At 36.3% G+C, this 15367-nt stretch overlaps 1 protein-coding gene across 2 annotated transcripts; it reads right to left on the bottom strand.

The window, feature by feature from the left end:
• Positions 1-1261: 1261 nt before the first annotated feature.
• On the bottom strand, positions 1262-9515 carry LOC131329037 (large ribosomal subunit protein eL20z-like). Of its 2 annotated transcripts, none has more exons than XM_058362073.1 (4): positions 9205-9487; positions 8469-8556; positions 1747-1864; positions 1262-1602 (listed from the first exon to the last, which is right to left on the bottom strand). In XM_058362073.1, the coding sequence occupies exons 1-4, from the start codon at positions 9392-9394 to the stop codon at positions 1546-1548; spliced, it is 453 nt and encodes a 150-aa protein (XP_058218056.1). In that variant the 5' UTR covers positions 9395-9487; the 3' UTR covers positions 1262-1545. The 2 variants fall into 2 exon arrangements, with proteins under 2 accessions (XP_058218056.1, XP_058218055.1); XM_058362072.1 differs by lacking the exons at positions 1262-1602; positions 1747-1864 and adding exons at positions 6882-7202; positions 7344-7464 and having other exon boundaries at positions 9205-9515.
• Between the last annotated feature and the right edge of the window lie 5852 nt (positions 9516-15367).

Here is a 15367-nt window from a genome sequence, read left to right as displayed (position 1 = left end):
CTTGCCCTTGCCCTTGCCCCCTTTAATCTCTATATCAATTTCAAAGACTAATAAAATTTCTTTTCCCGATTATAAAAATTATTTTTGCTTGAAGTGATGAAGCTTCTTTTAATTTTGCGAGACAAATAAAGGCCTAGAACATGGCCAAAAGCTACATGACGAAACGTAGACGGGTTAAATTGGAAGATAGGTTTTTTTTTTTTTTTTGCTTTTAATCCCTTTTTATCTAATGCAGATTACCATATTTGATAGTCATAGATCATATCACAGGTACGGCCACAATTAGTTAATGCGGCATAACAGGCAACTTCAACGAGAAAATAGCTGCTGGTTGGTCCGAGGATGGTAAGAGCATAATTTTAGCGGCCTATTTATGAGGGTATGAACTTACATATATTAATTCATAGAATTTGTCAAAACGTCACATAACTGTGCTTAATTTTAGGGGCCTATCTCCAAGGGTATGAACTTACATATTTGTGGAATCCGTTAGAACATCACCATGACTGTGTCCCGAGACGAATTAATAATCACAATTGACTTTCTATGGATAACTTAACAGATATTGAATGTATATTTTTCTTTTTCGATTGGCAAAGAAAATATATTTAATGAGAAAATAAAGAGTACAAGAGGAGCAAGCAAGGGTTAATGAGTGGTCAAACACAGGCCAAGGCCTACACAGGACAGGACGGCTAAGATAGTATCTTTTTTAAATAAGTGTGAGATCACATATATTCAGTAATGACATGTGGAGTCGATTTACAATAGCTCATAATCACTTATCTCATGTTTTTAAAGCAACAAATGTTAGACTCAGGGACGGAGCTACCTAGTGGGTGCCACACGAGCAAGCCGACATTCTTCTTTTTCTTTTTTATATAAGTATACACGAGCAAGCCGACATTCTTCTAATGATTCTCCATTGGAGTGCAAAAAATTGGTTTTCACAAAAACAAGAAACGAGGTCATGAAATTATAAGATCAAGCTCATCTATTAATTAGGGTTTGTCCGTGCCTGAAGGCACGGCGGTGACAATTGTGCAATTAATATTGTTTGAGAGAGAAAGAGAGAGAGAGAGGGAGAGCCGTAGAATTTATGAAGCAAATCAATGGTTAGAATTTATAGAGAGATAAGATTCAAAAACCGTTCTTTTTTATTATATAGAGATACAGAGGACAAGTCCAAATATGATTACACAAAGTAGGCCCATGAAATGACCATTCTTTGGGGATGTGTACGTATTCCGGGATGCAGGTCTAACAAGAAACAAGTTCATAAAGTTGATGATTTCAATTGCTATGAACCGAGTAGAAAATCAAAACCTACTTTGTAGACACAGTTTATTTTTTATCGGCAAAAAGAATTTCATTCATCATTAGAATGAAAAAATAAAATCAGTACGACAAGAAAAGAAAAACAATAGAGCCTCGCTCGAAGAGTGTACAGTACTCTACTTGAACTACTACTCGCAAATTCTGAGCCTATCTCCCGGCCAGCCTCTGATCCATACATGTATGCAGCAAATGCAGCCAAATCCTGCATCAGTTATGATAAAGGATCGCCACGGCTACAATGATTGCAATGGTAGCAATGACAGCCTGCACATTCCAATCCCAAAATATAAATAAATAAAAAACAGCCTTTACATAATAGTTATTAAGCCACATGAGTGGAAATGAGAAAGGACAGAACCTAATTAGCCAAATCGAATCTGAAGTTTCAAGTAAAAAACAATTACTCACAACAATTGCACAAGCGATAAATCCAGGTTTCTCTCTTTTGTCATAGTCTTTGATACAAAGTAGCATAATTGCTCCAACATACCAGGGAATAACACCAAGGAAGAATCCAAGGATGAACCTTCAAGAAAAGGCATACAGATCAATCACCAGCAACGGTTATGACTTAAGTGGGGGAAGCAGGGGCTCAAGTCCTCTGTGCCAGTTTTTTGGTATACCAACTTTTTCAATGAGTTTTTGATCCTTGGACTAAGTTGAGAATTTTAAAACCTAATCCAAGGGCAAATAAGATATTTACAAAAATAAAGTATAGAGAACTTGAGGTCGGGAGATCAGCTCCCCTCCATCCTTTGCTACCAATGATGGATCCAAACTTATTCATCTCGTAGTCTCTGCAGGATAGAATATCTTTGCAAAATTTCTGCTTTGATCGGACATAAATATGCACAATATGAAAAGATGCATATTGTACAGTTCAAAAAGAAATTTACATTTATTATAGTATTAGGTTTTGAATATAGCATCCATGAGTTTTACAATACATGCATTAGGAGAGACAATTTTTTTCTGCGAAGACCACGAGTTGAACGATTCGGATCATTCATTGTGACTTGTGAGCATCCCACGAACCTCCCAATCTATAGAATCTCATTATGGACGCATAATATGATAAGACTTACAATAACCAGCCAATACCAATGCCACAGCAAGGAAGGGGGGCCGTATCCCAAGGAAGGCGAGCCATATCCTCTAACAGTTGGTCTTCCTTCAGAAACTGGATATATGTCCTGGACACGCACCACGAGCAATCAAATTGCCTGATTAATAATTCCCGAATAATCTAAGTTAAGATAAAAACAATTGTAACTAATGAAACCCAGAGGTTAATTTGTAGGGTGATGGTCATGTGGCAATCAAGGATCTCAAGAAACCTTAATTCCTCTTGTCGAGATGAACTATAAAAGTTTTAACAAATCTTATATAGAATTAAAAATATTCCGGAAAGATGAACATAAGAGGGGGGAAAAAGAACGAACTAAACCTTAAGTAAAACCAAATAAAGTGTTAGGTTGTGTACGGAAGTTGTGGAAGGAAATGTAAGGAAATGGAAAATTAAAAAAAATTCCCTTCTCTTGTTGGGTTGCGGAGCAATGAAAGAGCAAAATATAAAAGAGGAGAAACCATGAATTTTCTCAACTTCCTCTATCTTTTTCCTCTTAATCATTTTTTCTTCCTTTGTCCAATGTCCAAACAAACGTAAAATATCTCAATTTGATACACATGTCTAACTTCCTCAATTCAAACACAACAGGAAATTAAACTCAACTAGAACCCTAATTATACACTTGGAAAGACAAAAAAAAAAAACCCTGAATGGTTACACACACACAGAGAAGAGAGAGACTTGGACTAGCCTGGTACCCGTGGAGATAGAACTGATCGAGGTGGTCGCGGAGGAGCAGAGGAATATATAGGTGGCTAAACTTATTTAACCACACAATTGAATTTCTATGGATGACGTAAAAGATATATTGTATCTGTAGATTTTTCTTTTGGATGGGCAAAGAAAATGTATTTTTAATGATAAAATAAAGAGTACAAGAGGAGCAAAGCAAGGGTTGATGAAGTGGTCAAACCCAAGCCAAGTCATACACAGGATGGCCAAATAAATGTGAGATCACATATATATATTCAGGTGGAGTTGATTTACAATAGCTCATAATCACTTATCAGGTTTTTAAAACAACAAGTCATAGACTCTTCTTCTTCTTTTTCTTTTCATAAATACACGATCAAGCTGGCATTCTTCAAATGATTCTCCATCGAATTGCAAAAAATGGGTTTTCACATTCCTTTTTTTTTTTTTTGGGGGACAATTACCAGTCAATGGTGGTAGAGACAAGGAAGCAGTGCCGGTTTCATGCCTCAACACTTAAAATCCCCAAAACATGGTGGCAAACAAGCACTCTGGGTTAAGGTTGTGATGTTGAAGTATGAGATTGGAGGCAATTTCAGGTTGCCACTGTCACCTGCTGTTCGAAATGTCTCAGTACTTATCACAGACGTATCATGCCACACATGAAAGGCACAATACTAATTTTAGTATTCTATATCAGAAATATCGTGCAATAATATGAGTTTGAGAACAATTTCCTCTTGATTGTTCTCGAACTTGGATACTGGTACCGATCATGAGGTACTGATACTATACTGATGGTTGTGTGGGCCTCACTCTTAGTTCGCACATGAATAATTAGTGTCGTTCATTCACAATATTATTTTTAAGTTAGTGAATGGGCCGGGTCATTTGTGTGAGACTCCCCATGTAATCATGGGTACAATATCGACACCCGTGACCAGTGTTGCCACCCGAGACTAACGTAGGCAAATGAAGCCTGGAGCCTGGGCCGAAATACCTTAAGCCCAACACCAAACATAACCAGCTCTGCTACAGTTCAGCTGGGCTTTGTCAGAGCGCTAACCCACTGATTTGGTGCACCCTAGCCTAGGGTCCCTAGGTCACATAATTCTCCAGTAAGTCCCACCATTTTCGCTCTCACAAAATTATGCACGGGATCTAGTTTCTCGCTGCTAGAGAGAGAAAATACTCCGAATCCAGATATGGGGGAGGGGGCCTCTGTCTCCCTCACCCTCCTCCCCCCATTTCTCCCACCTACCTGACATTCCTACCATCGTTTCCTCCCCGTTTCCCCCTTTCGTTCGCTCGATTCCGATCTCTGTGTCTTCTCCGGTGGTTCGGCACTTGTGACGGGGTTTCGTCTGTTTTGCTCAGCGAATCTGGTGCAGCTCAGAGCTGGGCAGGCGTGGCGTGTGGTGGTCCGGCAAGCGGCGGGCGTCGGTATGGCTAATAAAGGTGAGGCTGGTAGTTAGGGTTTTTTTGTAGCTTTTCTTTTCTTTTCCTGGTTGTCTGGCCAGTGGTTCTCCGGTTGGTTTCCAATCCGGCTTGTACTGGTCTAATTTTTCTAGATCCAATGGGTGTCGGTGGTGGGTTAATAATTTTAAGTTTAGCGTCAGTGGGGTTGCTTGGTCGGAGTTTTCATCTGCGTTTGGGTTTCGTTGCGTGTCTGAGTTGTGCCGGCAGTTTGGTCGCGCGATTGAGCTGCAGTTGGAGGTTTCGGTGTTCATCCAAATTTCATATGTGCTTTCTCGGGTTTGAGCTGGGATCCGTTTGGGTTTCTCTACTACTTGGACATAAATTGGTTCTTAATCTAGGCGTTTCGTCGGTCTTGCTTCGGCAGGGGGTGCCTGTGTCGAAGTCTTGGTAGTTTTGGTTCATTCATGTATCTGTTGATGAAATCTGTAGCCTTCGGGCTTTAATATGAAATGAAATTGACATTTTCAAAAAAAAAGTATAAAATATGTACTGTACAAGTTGGTCGGTACCCTTATAGTATTTTTTAATTTGATCCCATCAAAGGGAGGCTGGGCTCGTACTCACTTTTTCTATTTTTGATATCTCAAGTGTCCGGGTTAATTTACACATCAAAAATGATAGAGGTACAGAAATTTTGGGACCGAATCCGGACCGACGGCCGCCGGCGAGCCATCTCCGGCCACCGGACGGCCGATCCGAGCCGTCCAAAAATTCTAAAAAAAAAAACCGAGGGGCCCCACGCGGGAATCAACGTCATCCGAGGTGTGTAGGGTGCTTGATCGGAGCACCCCTTTTCGTATGTGTATATGTATAGTCCGGATTCGGTCCCAAAATTTCTGTACCTGTAGTGTTACTCTTTACACATATCTCAATAATCTTGAGAGTTTTTTCATATCTTGATAATCTTGAGAGATTAATTCACCGTCCACTATCGAAGATATATCATTTAAAGCCAAAGAAAATTTTTTGTACGGATTGACCCCAAAAGAATTATTAGTATTAACACTTTAGAGATTTTGAAACTGTGACCATGATGACGCAAATCTTTGAAGTCACTAAATAGCCTTGAGAAAACAAACTCCTATCTCGAAAGCCTCACCACTACTTCATTATCTTCGTAACAATGAACTTGCTATATACCTTGAATTCCCATTGCTTTTCATCTATGTTCAGGGTGATAAATTAGACACGACAATGTTGAATGTGGACAATAAGCTTAAATCATTATGCAACTTTGTATGAACGCTTCAATAAACTCACAAACTTAGGCTGAAACTGAATCAACTTGTTCACTTGGGATTCTTAACCAAACCTCTTTCTATTAACACGGTTTCTTCATGAGTTTCCTCTCTCTCTCTCTCTCTCTCTCTCCAATAGAAAGAACCTGCTCAACCATAGACGAGATCAGCCGAGAAACTTCGCAATGCGCAGTAAAAATGCAATATTCAAGGTCTTCGCTATGGGCCCGTTTGGATGGGGTTTTGGCAAGGGGGATTAGTTTTGCCCCCTTTATAAGACCCGGGGCCCAGGCTATGCCCCCGTTTGGGAACCACAAACTGAGGGGTTTTCAAGAACACCATTTCTTTGCTAAGACCAGAGAAGGAGGGAAACGGAGATATTATTTTCGGATAGGATTTGAGATCCCCATAAATTATCCCCCCTAATCCCCCTTGAAACTTGACGATTTCACCCCTTCTTATCCCCCTTCTCCCACCCCCAGCTTCCTATTTCTGCCGCAACTCTAGTTCTGCTTTTGTTCGAAGAGACGAGATGGAAAGCTGAGCAAAAGAAAATTAAGTGTTTCAAATTTCAATCCGTTTAAACCATACGAAAGATTTTAGTTTTCTGATCATTTTATATTAAATGGTCATAATTAAATTTTGGCTCTAAAACTCTCGTTGATTAACCCTAAAAAAGTTGTATAATCAAATACGGAGTATCTCTTAGAGCTAATCAACGAGAGCCATACAGTCAAAATTTAATTATGACCATTTAGAATAAAATAATCGAAAAACTAAAATCTTTCCACCGGTTCAAACGGATTGAAATTTGAAACACTTATTTTTTTTTTTAAAAAAAAACCAAATTTTATTAAAAAATAATAATAATAATACTAAAATCGTTAATTTGTTAGTAGAAATAAATAGTACGACTTAAATTGTGAAATAATAATTACATTTGCAATTACATATAAAACGTAATACATAATTAATTTAGGGACTGCATAAGGGCAAAAGAGTCATTTGATAGCTTTTTATATCATTTACCCTTCCTTATACCCTCTATTAATCATCCCTCCAAACCAAGTATTATTTAATTCTCTTTCCTTAATACATACAAACAACCTACTATTTAATCCCCATTTCATAAACATCACATCACATGGGACATCTCTTATTAACTAATACATCATATTATCTTATCTCATTATTAACTAATACACTTAATTCTTTCCTCGCATCCAAACGGGCCGTATGCGGTAACCGAATTAGTCGCACTCGCTGTCGCTGTGATTTTTCCTCATCACTGCTACAACAACGATCAGAACAGTACCAATGACAGCCTGTGCATTTGAATAAAAAAAAAAAATTAAGCCTTTACGTAAGAATAAGTTAAGGAAAGCCACATGAGTGGAAATGAGAAAGAAGTGAACCAAATTAACCAAATCGAATCTTGTTCTTGCATAAAAAAAAAATCTACTCACAAAAATTGCGCAAGCGATGTATCCAGGTTTCTCTCTATTGTAGTTCTTTCTTTTGACACAGAATAGCATGATTGCTCCAATATACCAGGGAATAACACCAAAGATGAAACCAAGGATGAACCTTCATAAGAAAAAATGTTGTTCAATTAACATCTGGCAAAACGACTTAAAGGGGGAATGATCATGGGTTCAAGTCTGTTGTGCCGGTAGTTTGGTAGACCCGCTCTTTCTGACTTTTTGATCCTTAATTGGATTAAGTTGAAATCTTGAGAGATGAGAATTCTAAAATGAGATCCAAGGGCAAATAATGCACAAGAACACTGATATACTGTACTAAAATACGGTACAGAGAACTTGAGGCCTGGGGATCTGCTCCTCTCCATCCTTTGCTATAAACCATTCATCAAGTAGTCTATCCAAGAGATAATCTTTGCAAAATTCCAGCTCTAATCGGATATTAATAAGCACACTAAAAAAAATTGCATATTGTGCAGTTCTAAAAAAAAATTAGCTTTTCTTCTAATATATTTAAAATATAGTGTCCTCAGAAGACGACAGTTTCGGGACCGTGATTAAAGACATATGATCATAGCTAATAACTGTTATTATTATCTTTTTTTTGTAGTATTGTGTCCAATCAAACTACTCATCATTATATATTTGTCTACAAGGACTACAAGTTTAACAATTTAGATCTTTCGTTGTGAGCCCGAATTAGGATCCATAGATATCGTTTGAAGGAATATGAAGAGGTGGGGCCTGTTGGCATGGAGGTTATAGCTCATCCCATGAAACTCCCAATCTATAGAATTATTTTTGGACGACAAAATATGATAAGCGAAAATCCTATAGGTACCGATCGGTACCGTAGGGAAATCGTAGGGACGGTCGCGCTGGGCCGTCTCCGGCCACCGGACTGCCGATCCGAGTCGTCCAAAAATTTTATAAAAAAAAAAAGAGGGGGCCTACGTGAGATTCATTGGCATCCAACGCGTATAGGATGCTCAATCCAAACACTCCATTTTACGCTCTGATCGACAGTCCGATGGCCGAAGAAGGTCTGGTGCGGCCGTCCCTACAATTTCCGGTCAGTACCTAAAGCAATACTCATACGATAAGACTTACAAGAACCAGCCAACACCCAAACCCCAGCAAAAAAGGCGGTCAGGTTCCTTTACAGCTGGTGCAGCTTGAGAAACTGGATATCCTGGGCCTGCAACACACCCAATCAAAATACCTGATTAATAGTAACAGCTCACTTTGTTTGGTTGAGCTTTTAAAAAGTTATTTTTGAAAGTTGAAGTGGTAATGAGTGAAGAGAGATAGAGAGAAAGATTTATTGAAAATTGTGTCGAGAGTTGAAGGTTACTCTCAAAAAGGCCAACCAAACACAGCTGAGTAATACCCGAATAATTTTAGGTTGAACAAAAAATAATTTTAGGTTGAACATAAAACTCAAATTTTGACAAACAAAAAAAAAAAAAGTTAAACCTCAGAGGTTGGTAAAGCGATAGTTACCTTGCGGTCAAGATCTCAGATAGTCTTACACATTCTCCTTATCGAGATGAACGAAATAAATTTAAAATAAATTATCTAGAATTATAAATAAATAACCAGCAAAGGCAAATATAAGAGGAAATAAAAAAGGAAAAAACTGAACCTTAAGTTAAACCAAATGAAGTGTTAGGGTGTGTTTGGAAATTGTGTAAGAAATGAAAAGATTGGAAAATTTTCAACAAATGAGTAGATTCTCTCCTTATGTTTGGTTGCTAATTAAGAGAAGAAAGAGGAAAATTAAACTCAACTAGGTACATAATTACACCCTTGCAAAGAGAGAGAGAGAGAGAGAGAGAGTTGAGACCTGGACCGGCCTGATTTGCGTCGGCATAGAACTGAGGTGGTGGCGGAGGAGCAGAGGAATAGGTAGCGACAGGCGGCGGACCCGATTGAGGGAACCCGACCACAGGCTTTGTAGGATAGTCTGCAACTCCTGGTTGAGGGGGATTGCCAGTACTGGTTACTCCTCTCACCTTCCCTTGTTCAATATTCATCTTTTATTCTCTTCTCCCCCAACAAGATAAACTTCAAAAACAAAAGGATTTTATTTCAGATGTCCGTGAATCACAGCAATTCTCTTCTCGCGCCCCCCCCCCCCCTACAAATAACACCCCCACCACCCCTTTGACTGTTCTAACACACACACACACACCCCCTCAGGTTGTTTTTTTTTTTTTTTTTTAACTTTTATTTATCTAACTATTTTTTTTTAAAAATTTCATAATTCTGTTATATTATTTAATTATTTTATTTATTTATTTATGTAACATTCATTTATTTTTTTGTCTTTTATTTATGTATATGTAATTAATTTTTTATTTAATTTCTTAATCCATTTAAGTTATTTAATTAATTACTCATTTATCAATTTATTTAGGTCCTTTTATTTATATATTTTACTCTTTATATTTTTTAATTATTTAATATTATATACATGAGTAAATTTCTTTTTTTTTAATTTTATAATTCTTTCATGTTGTTGAATTTATTAATTTTGTATTTATTTATATATTTTATCTATTTTATTTATAACCACTTATTCAGATTTCTTTTTATCTTTTTATCTTTTTATCTTCAATTATAACCACTCCTTTAGATTTTCTTTTTATCTTCAATTACAACCACACATTCAGATTTTTTTTGTTATCTTCTTATCTTTAACTATAGCCATTCATTCATCAGCCATTATCCTTATATATCCAGCATTATCCTTCCAAAATAACCCCATCACCTCCCCTCTCCCTGTTTATCCCTCCAACATCACCATATTTTCTTTTTTTTTCTTTTTCTTTTTTTGCCGATCGATAGACGTCTAGTCTACTCCTAAGGGGATGGGGGAGGGGTACCTCTAAGCAGCATACGAGTGGAGCAAACCTAAAGTGCATCATCCACCACACCAAGTAGCGAGAATCAAACCCTCTCCTTCTTCTTTGGAGTGATTATTCACTCATCTTGGGGCATGGTCACGTGACGTTCTAACGTACTACACAATTATATGGTGATCAACATTAATTGTCAAGATTACAGAAAGTTGAGGAAAACGTTATTAAAAAAATAAAGGATAAGCATCAATTTTCCCTTTTGCCATGTTCTGGGCCAAAAATAGTTTTTCAAAATTAAAATAGACTAAAAAACCCTTCAACCAAAAAATAATTAACTCCCTAAATTAAAAGATTCCATCTCTCTACATTATTATTTTTTTTTGGTAAAACCATCTCTCTACATTTGCTTTCGCATAAATGTACATGTGTCTTTACACTATACACAAATGTAGTGAGTGATTTTTCAGTGCGGAACGGGTATATCTTACGTGGTATCCGCTCGGCACATCTAAGCCGTCCGATACACTTTTAGACGGCTCGGATTGAAACTCTCTCTCTCTTCTCACCCCAACACTTTCTCTCTCATTTTTTCTCTCTTCAAAGCTGAACCGTTCGAACATATAATGGACAGCTCAGATGCGTGAACGGACACCACGTGGTACCCACTCGGCACTGAAAAATTTTCCGTGGTGACAACTGCCAAGTCTCCAAACTACTCTCCAGGAATTTAAGATTTTTGTTTTTCATTTTATTTTATAAGCTTTACGTGGAAAATTCTAAAATTTTAGTACTAGTAGATTTAAAAAGTAGTGATGTCAAACCTCAGGGATTGCAAAAAAAAAAAATAATAATGTTACAGAATTTGATTTGTAGGTAAGTAAAAAGTGTCTTAGAATTTCGATTCCACCCTGACTTTGTAACAATAGTATTGCATTGGTTTACAATTTTGATCTATTCATTTAACTCTGATCTACGGTAGGGTAGCCACCTGCCCATTAGTATCGTCAAGAGGATAAGCATAATCATAAACGACCAAGCCTATCTTTGATTAGCACGAATCATCTATGCTAAACAAACACCAAACTAGGGCCATAGGTACAATCCGTCTTGTCGTCGCATAAGTTATCTCATCCCTCTATTGTACTTTTTGTTAAATAAATAATTTAAAAAAAACTATTGCATAACGCTAATGTTTGAAATCACACAAACCAAACATGCACCCAGTTTTGGATACTCAGAACAAAATACTCCAGTATTTTAGCAAAATGAAACAAAATTGTTATACAACTGAGTGAATAAATTTAAAGGAAACCAATACTAAAGAATTTTGGCTTGTCTGCAATCCAAGTTTGCACTGCAAGGGTGCGCACGGTCAAAGTGATCGCAACCGTCGAATGATGTTTTTAAAATTTAGACCATTAAATGCAAAAATGAACGGCTGCGATACAAACTGCAGAGACTCTCCGACTGCATAGAAGCCACGTCCAAACTAGTAATACGTACAGTAATAACTAAAGTCATTTGGCCATGAATAAAATGAGAGAGGATTTCGTACGTCCAAGCTGGCTCCTGTCTTGGAGCAGTACTAGCTGCTTTCTTCCCTTCTCTTTAGGTTTAGGCTTGCTTCAGCTGCAGTTCTCCCCTTCCCATTCTGCTCTGTCTCCCTGGCCTCCTGCTTCAAAATGCACAAGGCTACAAGCAAGTGATCGTTACTTCAAATTAAGATGCACGCAAGTGGTACAATACCAACCTCTGATATAAAAACTATATACTATATTATTGGGTGGGACCGTGGGAGCTAGACAAGAGTCAGTGGGAGTAATAAAAGAAAGAGAGAGGAAAAAACAGTGGCTGCTCCAAGATTTTGTAATAGGGTGTTCAGAAATCACCTTAATTCTACTTGCTGATCTATTAACCAATAATATAAGTATAAAATGTCATATTATAGTATAAATAGTGCAGTTAAAAAAATAATCTTTATTCTAAAAAAATTGACTATGAGGCGAAATGATAACTTAAGAATATATACTTGAAAGCTGCGTAGTAGATAGTTTTTTGAGAATGGAGGAGGATTTTTTTTTTACAATTGTCCTAGATGAGATCTTATATTTTGTGCCAACATTTAATCGGTGTATTAATCTACTAAAACACTTTTGAAAGAAACTGTAGCGAGTGTGTTGAAACTGACCTTCTCGAAAATATGATGTTCTTTAGGATAACATGATGAGATTTAATTTTCTATCGTAGTCTGAAATTTGAAGGAATATTATTCAAGTTAATAGGGTTTGCAATGTAGTTGAATTTTTTTTTTAAAGTTTTGTCCGTAATTCTATTAGCTAATAAGACAAAAACAAATAAAGTACAAATAATTGTCATGAATGCGAAATTAACACATTTAGACCATCGACAATAAAGGTGGCGAGATAACGCATAGCATAATACTTACACCAATATATTCTTCCTTTTTCAATTTTTTTATTATGATTATGAGTTTATTTGAAGTAATTAGTGTGTTAAATGTTCAAATATGAATTACGTGGATTGATGAGCCGTGATTGGGTTATAATTGAGTGTTCAACTAGTTTTTAGTCATGCTACTTGCACATACACTTTTACACATATCTTGCACATACACTTTTATGGGACCCACCTCGGGTCCCACCAATATGATCTAAACCGCTCATTATTTTTAAAATAATTTTTTAAGAGTTCCTATAAAAAAAACTTGATAGGATATAGGTAAGGGCTTTTTCAAAAATCATAAGGTGAAACAGTCTGATTCGCACTACGATTTCTGAAAAAACCCTTACCGATATTCTATCGAGTTGATTTTTTACAGAAACTCTTAAAACATTATTTTAAAAATAATGAGCGGTTCGGATCATATTGGTGGGACCTGAGGTGGGCCCCATAAAAGTGTATGTGCAAGATATATGTACAAATGTATGTGTCCTTAGCATTTTTGTTTAAATTGGGTGTTCAAAAAAAGGTTTGCTCATAATTTATACATGTATTCTAAAAAAAAAAATTGTTTGAATTTTCAGTTGACCATGAAAGGCTTTATGTAGAGTCGCCTCTGAAAAAAAAAAAAACAGCGGGGAAAGACTTGTCATTGACCCTTCCACTTTAATACTATCAAATAATAATTCATTCATGGACCACAGATAGGGTCTAGTCAAATAAAAGAAAGAGAGAAAAAAAACAAAGAAAACAGCGGGGAAAGACTTGTCATGACCCTTCCACTCTATCAAATAATAATTCATTCATGGACCACAGATAGGGTCTGTTCAAAATAATTCATTCATGACCACAGATTAGTCGTTAGCTTCCACTTTACGCCCAAGTTTTATACTCCATAATTATTAAGCTTCCTACCATAACAAAAGACATTAAATAAGAACAATAATCAAGGACACAATTAATGTATATTAACAGGCTTAGGCTAAAAGTTCAACTAAGATTTTTGGATTTTTTTTAGAGTTTTGGTCATTATTCAAAGTTTTTGTGCGTTTATTAGTTAGTTTTGTGCTAAATTTTTGTGACTTTTCGGGTTTTTATCTTGGATATTTTAAAAAATATTTGAATAAATGTAAAAAATTTTGGGTTTTCCGATTTCCCTCGTCAAGACAAATAAATAATCTAAAAAATTTGGTCCAAAACTAACAAACGCGAAATTTTTTTGAATAAGGACAAAACATGAAAAAGTCCCAACAAGCTAATTTGCAGTAGCCTTAGATGTGTATATTTCTGTACAATTCTAGTCTAGAATTCTATTACAAAATCATCCAAACAATGAGTCTCAGAACAATTTTTTCTTGATTTTTCTCAAACTCGACAATGGGTACTGACCATGAGGTACCCCTGTACAGGTGGTTGTGTAGGCCTCGTTCCACAAAAAATCTGAGTTGTTCATTTATTTTAAATTTTTAGTATGTTGTGTAATTCAAGGTAAAGGTTCGCAATTAATCAAGAATCACAACAAAATCCGTCCTTTTTCCCCTCTAATTCATCTTCCACTTTTTAAATTGTTGTTAAAATTGAGCAAAAAAGTTTTTCTTTTGAAATTCAGCATGCGTACGCTAGTGTTATGTTGGAAGTTTTTCTTTGATTCGTGTTGCTCTTCCCTTTTTTAGAATTACATTCCAAAATTTGTTTTTACTCCATAATTCGTAAAATTACTTAACACGAGCATTAATAGATAATTTTTGAAGTACAAATATAAAAAAAAATTAGAATGCAAAAAATCACTTTCCTATAGTAAACATTTGTGGTGAGTACCAAAGAGGATCATTAGGGATGACAACTGTGTCATTCGGTTTGATAAAACTAAAATCGAAACATATAGCTAAAACTAAAATCATACCAAAGTCTGATCATTTTATTTAATCCATAACCAAAACTACGATTATCAGTTTGGTTCGGTTCAATTTTTCATCGAGATCGGTGATCAACATTTTTAATAGAGTTAGAGACAGTAAATATCCAACAACAAAATTTTCAAAAAACTACAACAAATTAGTACATCAGAGAGAGACGGGAGGAAGTGAGAGTGGAAATCTAGAACTGGAAGAGGCCCCAAGAATAGGGATGACTTAGGCCTCAATTCGCTAATTAAAATACGTACACATTTTTTGAATTAAATGTGATGCATTGTTAGATAATGACATGTCTCGTAAAAAAAAAAGTTTGTAAGAAATAAGAACTTTAGCGGAACGGGTAGAGTTGAAATCGTAACTAAAGTTTGAGGTATTTATAAGGGTATTCACGTAACTATCAATCAGTTCTGTTACGATTGCAATTCGGTTGTGTTTTCAGTGTGATTATTAGGGCTGCTCAGCAGATCAATCAAACTGTCGAAACCGACCAATCCGCCAAAACCGATCTGTCTGTAAACCAAACTGAGAGGTATGTAACGGATAGATGCGGATGGAAAAAACAACAATCCGCCGCAAGCGGATCGAATGCGGATTGGATCTGCTCAATCCGCTCAAAGTAAAAATTAAAAAATTGTGAGAAAGAGTTAAACCCATTACAATAAACTATTAGCCCCACCAAAATAGTACTGGTAAATTTGATATTACTCTATATACCATGCTACTTGTTATTGACATAGAAATTTCAACGATATGTCAATACGAAAAATTA

Source organism: Rhododendron vialii, chromosome 6a (assembly GCF_030253575.1).
Source record: "Rhododendron vialii isolate Sample 1 chromosome 6a, ASM3025357v1".
NCBI lineage: Eukaryota > Viridiplantae > Streptophyta > Magnoliopsida > Ericales > Ericaceae > Rhododendron > Rhododendron vialii.
The sequence above is the reverse complement of the archived record's forward strand: the minus strand, read 5'-3'. Positions and strand labels throughout refer to the sequence as shown.

What these genes read in the sequence shown, in the direction of transcription:
- LOC131329037 (XM_058362072.1), bottom strand. Translation starts at nt 9,394, where the DNA reads ATGAATATTGAACAAGGGAAGGTGAGAGGAGTAACCAGTACTGGCAAT. An exon ending in CGCAAATCAGGCCGGTCCAG is followed by an intron (nt 8,557 to 9,204) that starts GTCTCAACTCTC and finishes GGTGTGTTGCAG; the next exon opens with GCCCAGGATATCCAGTTTCT. An exon ending in ACATCGCTTGCGCAATTTTT is followed by an intron (nt 7,203 to 7,343) that starts GTGAGTAGATTT and finishes TCAAATGCACAG; the next exon opens with GCTGTCATTGGTACTGTTCT.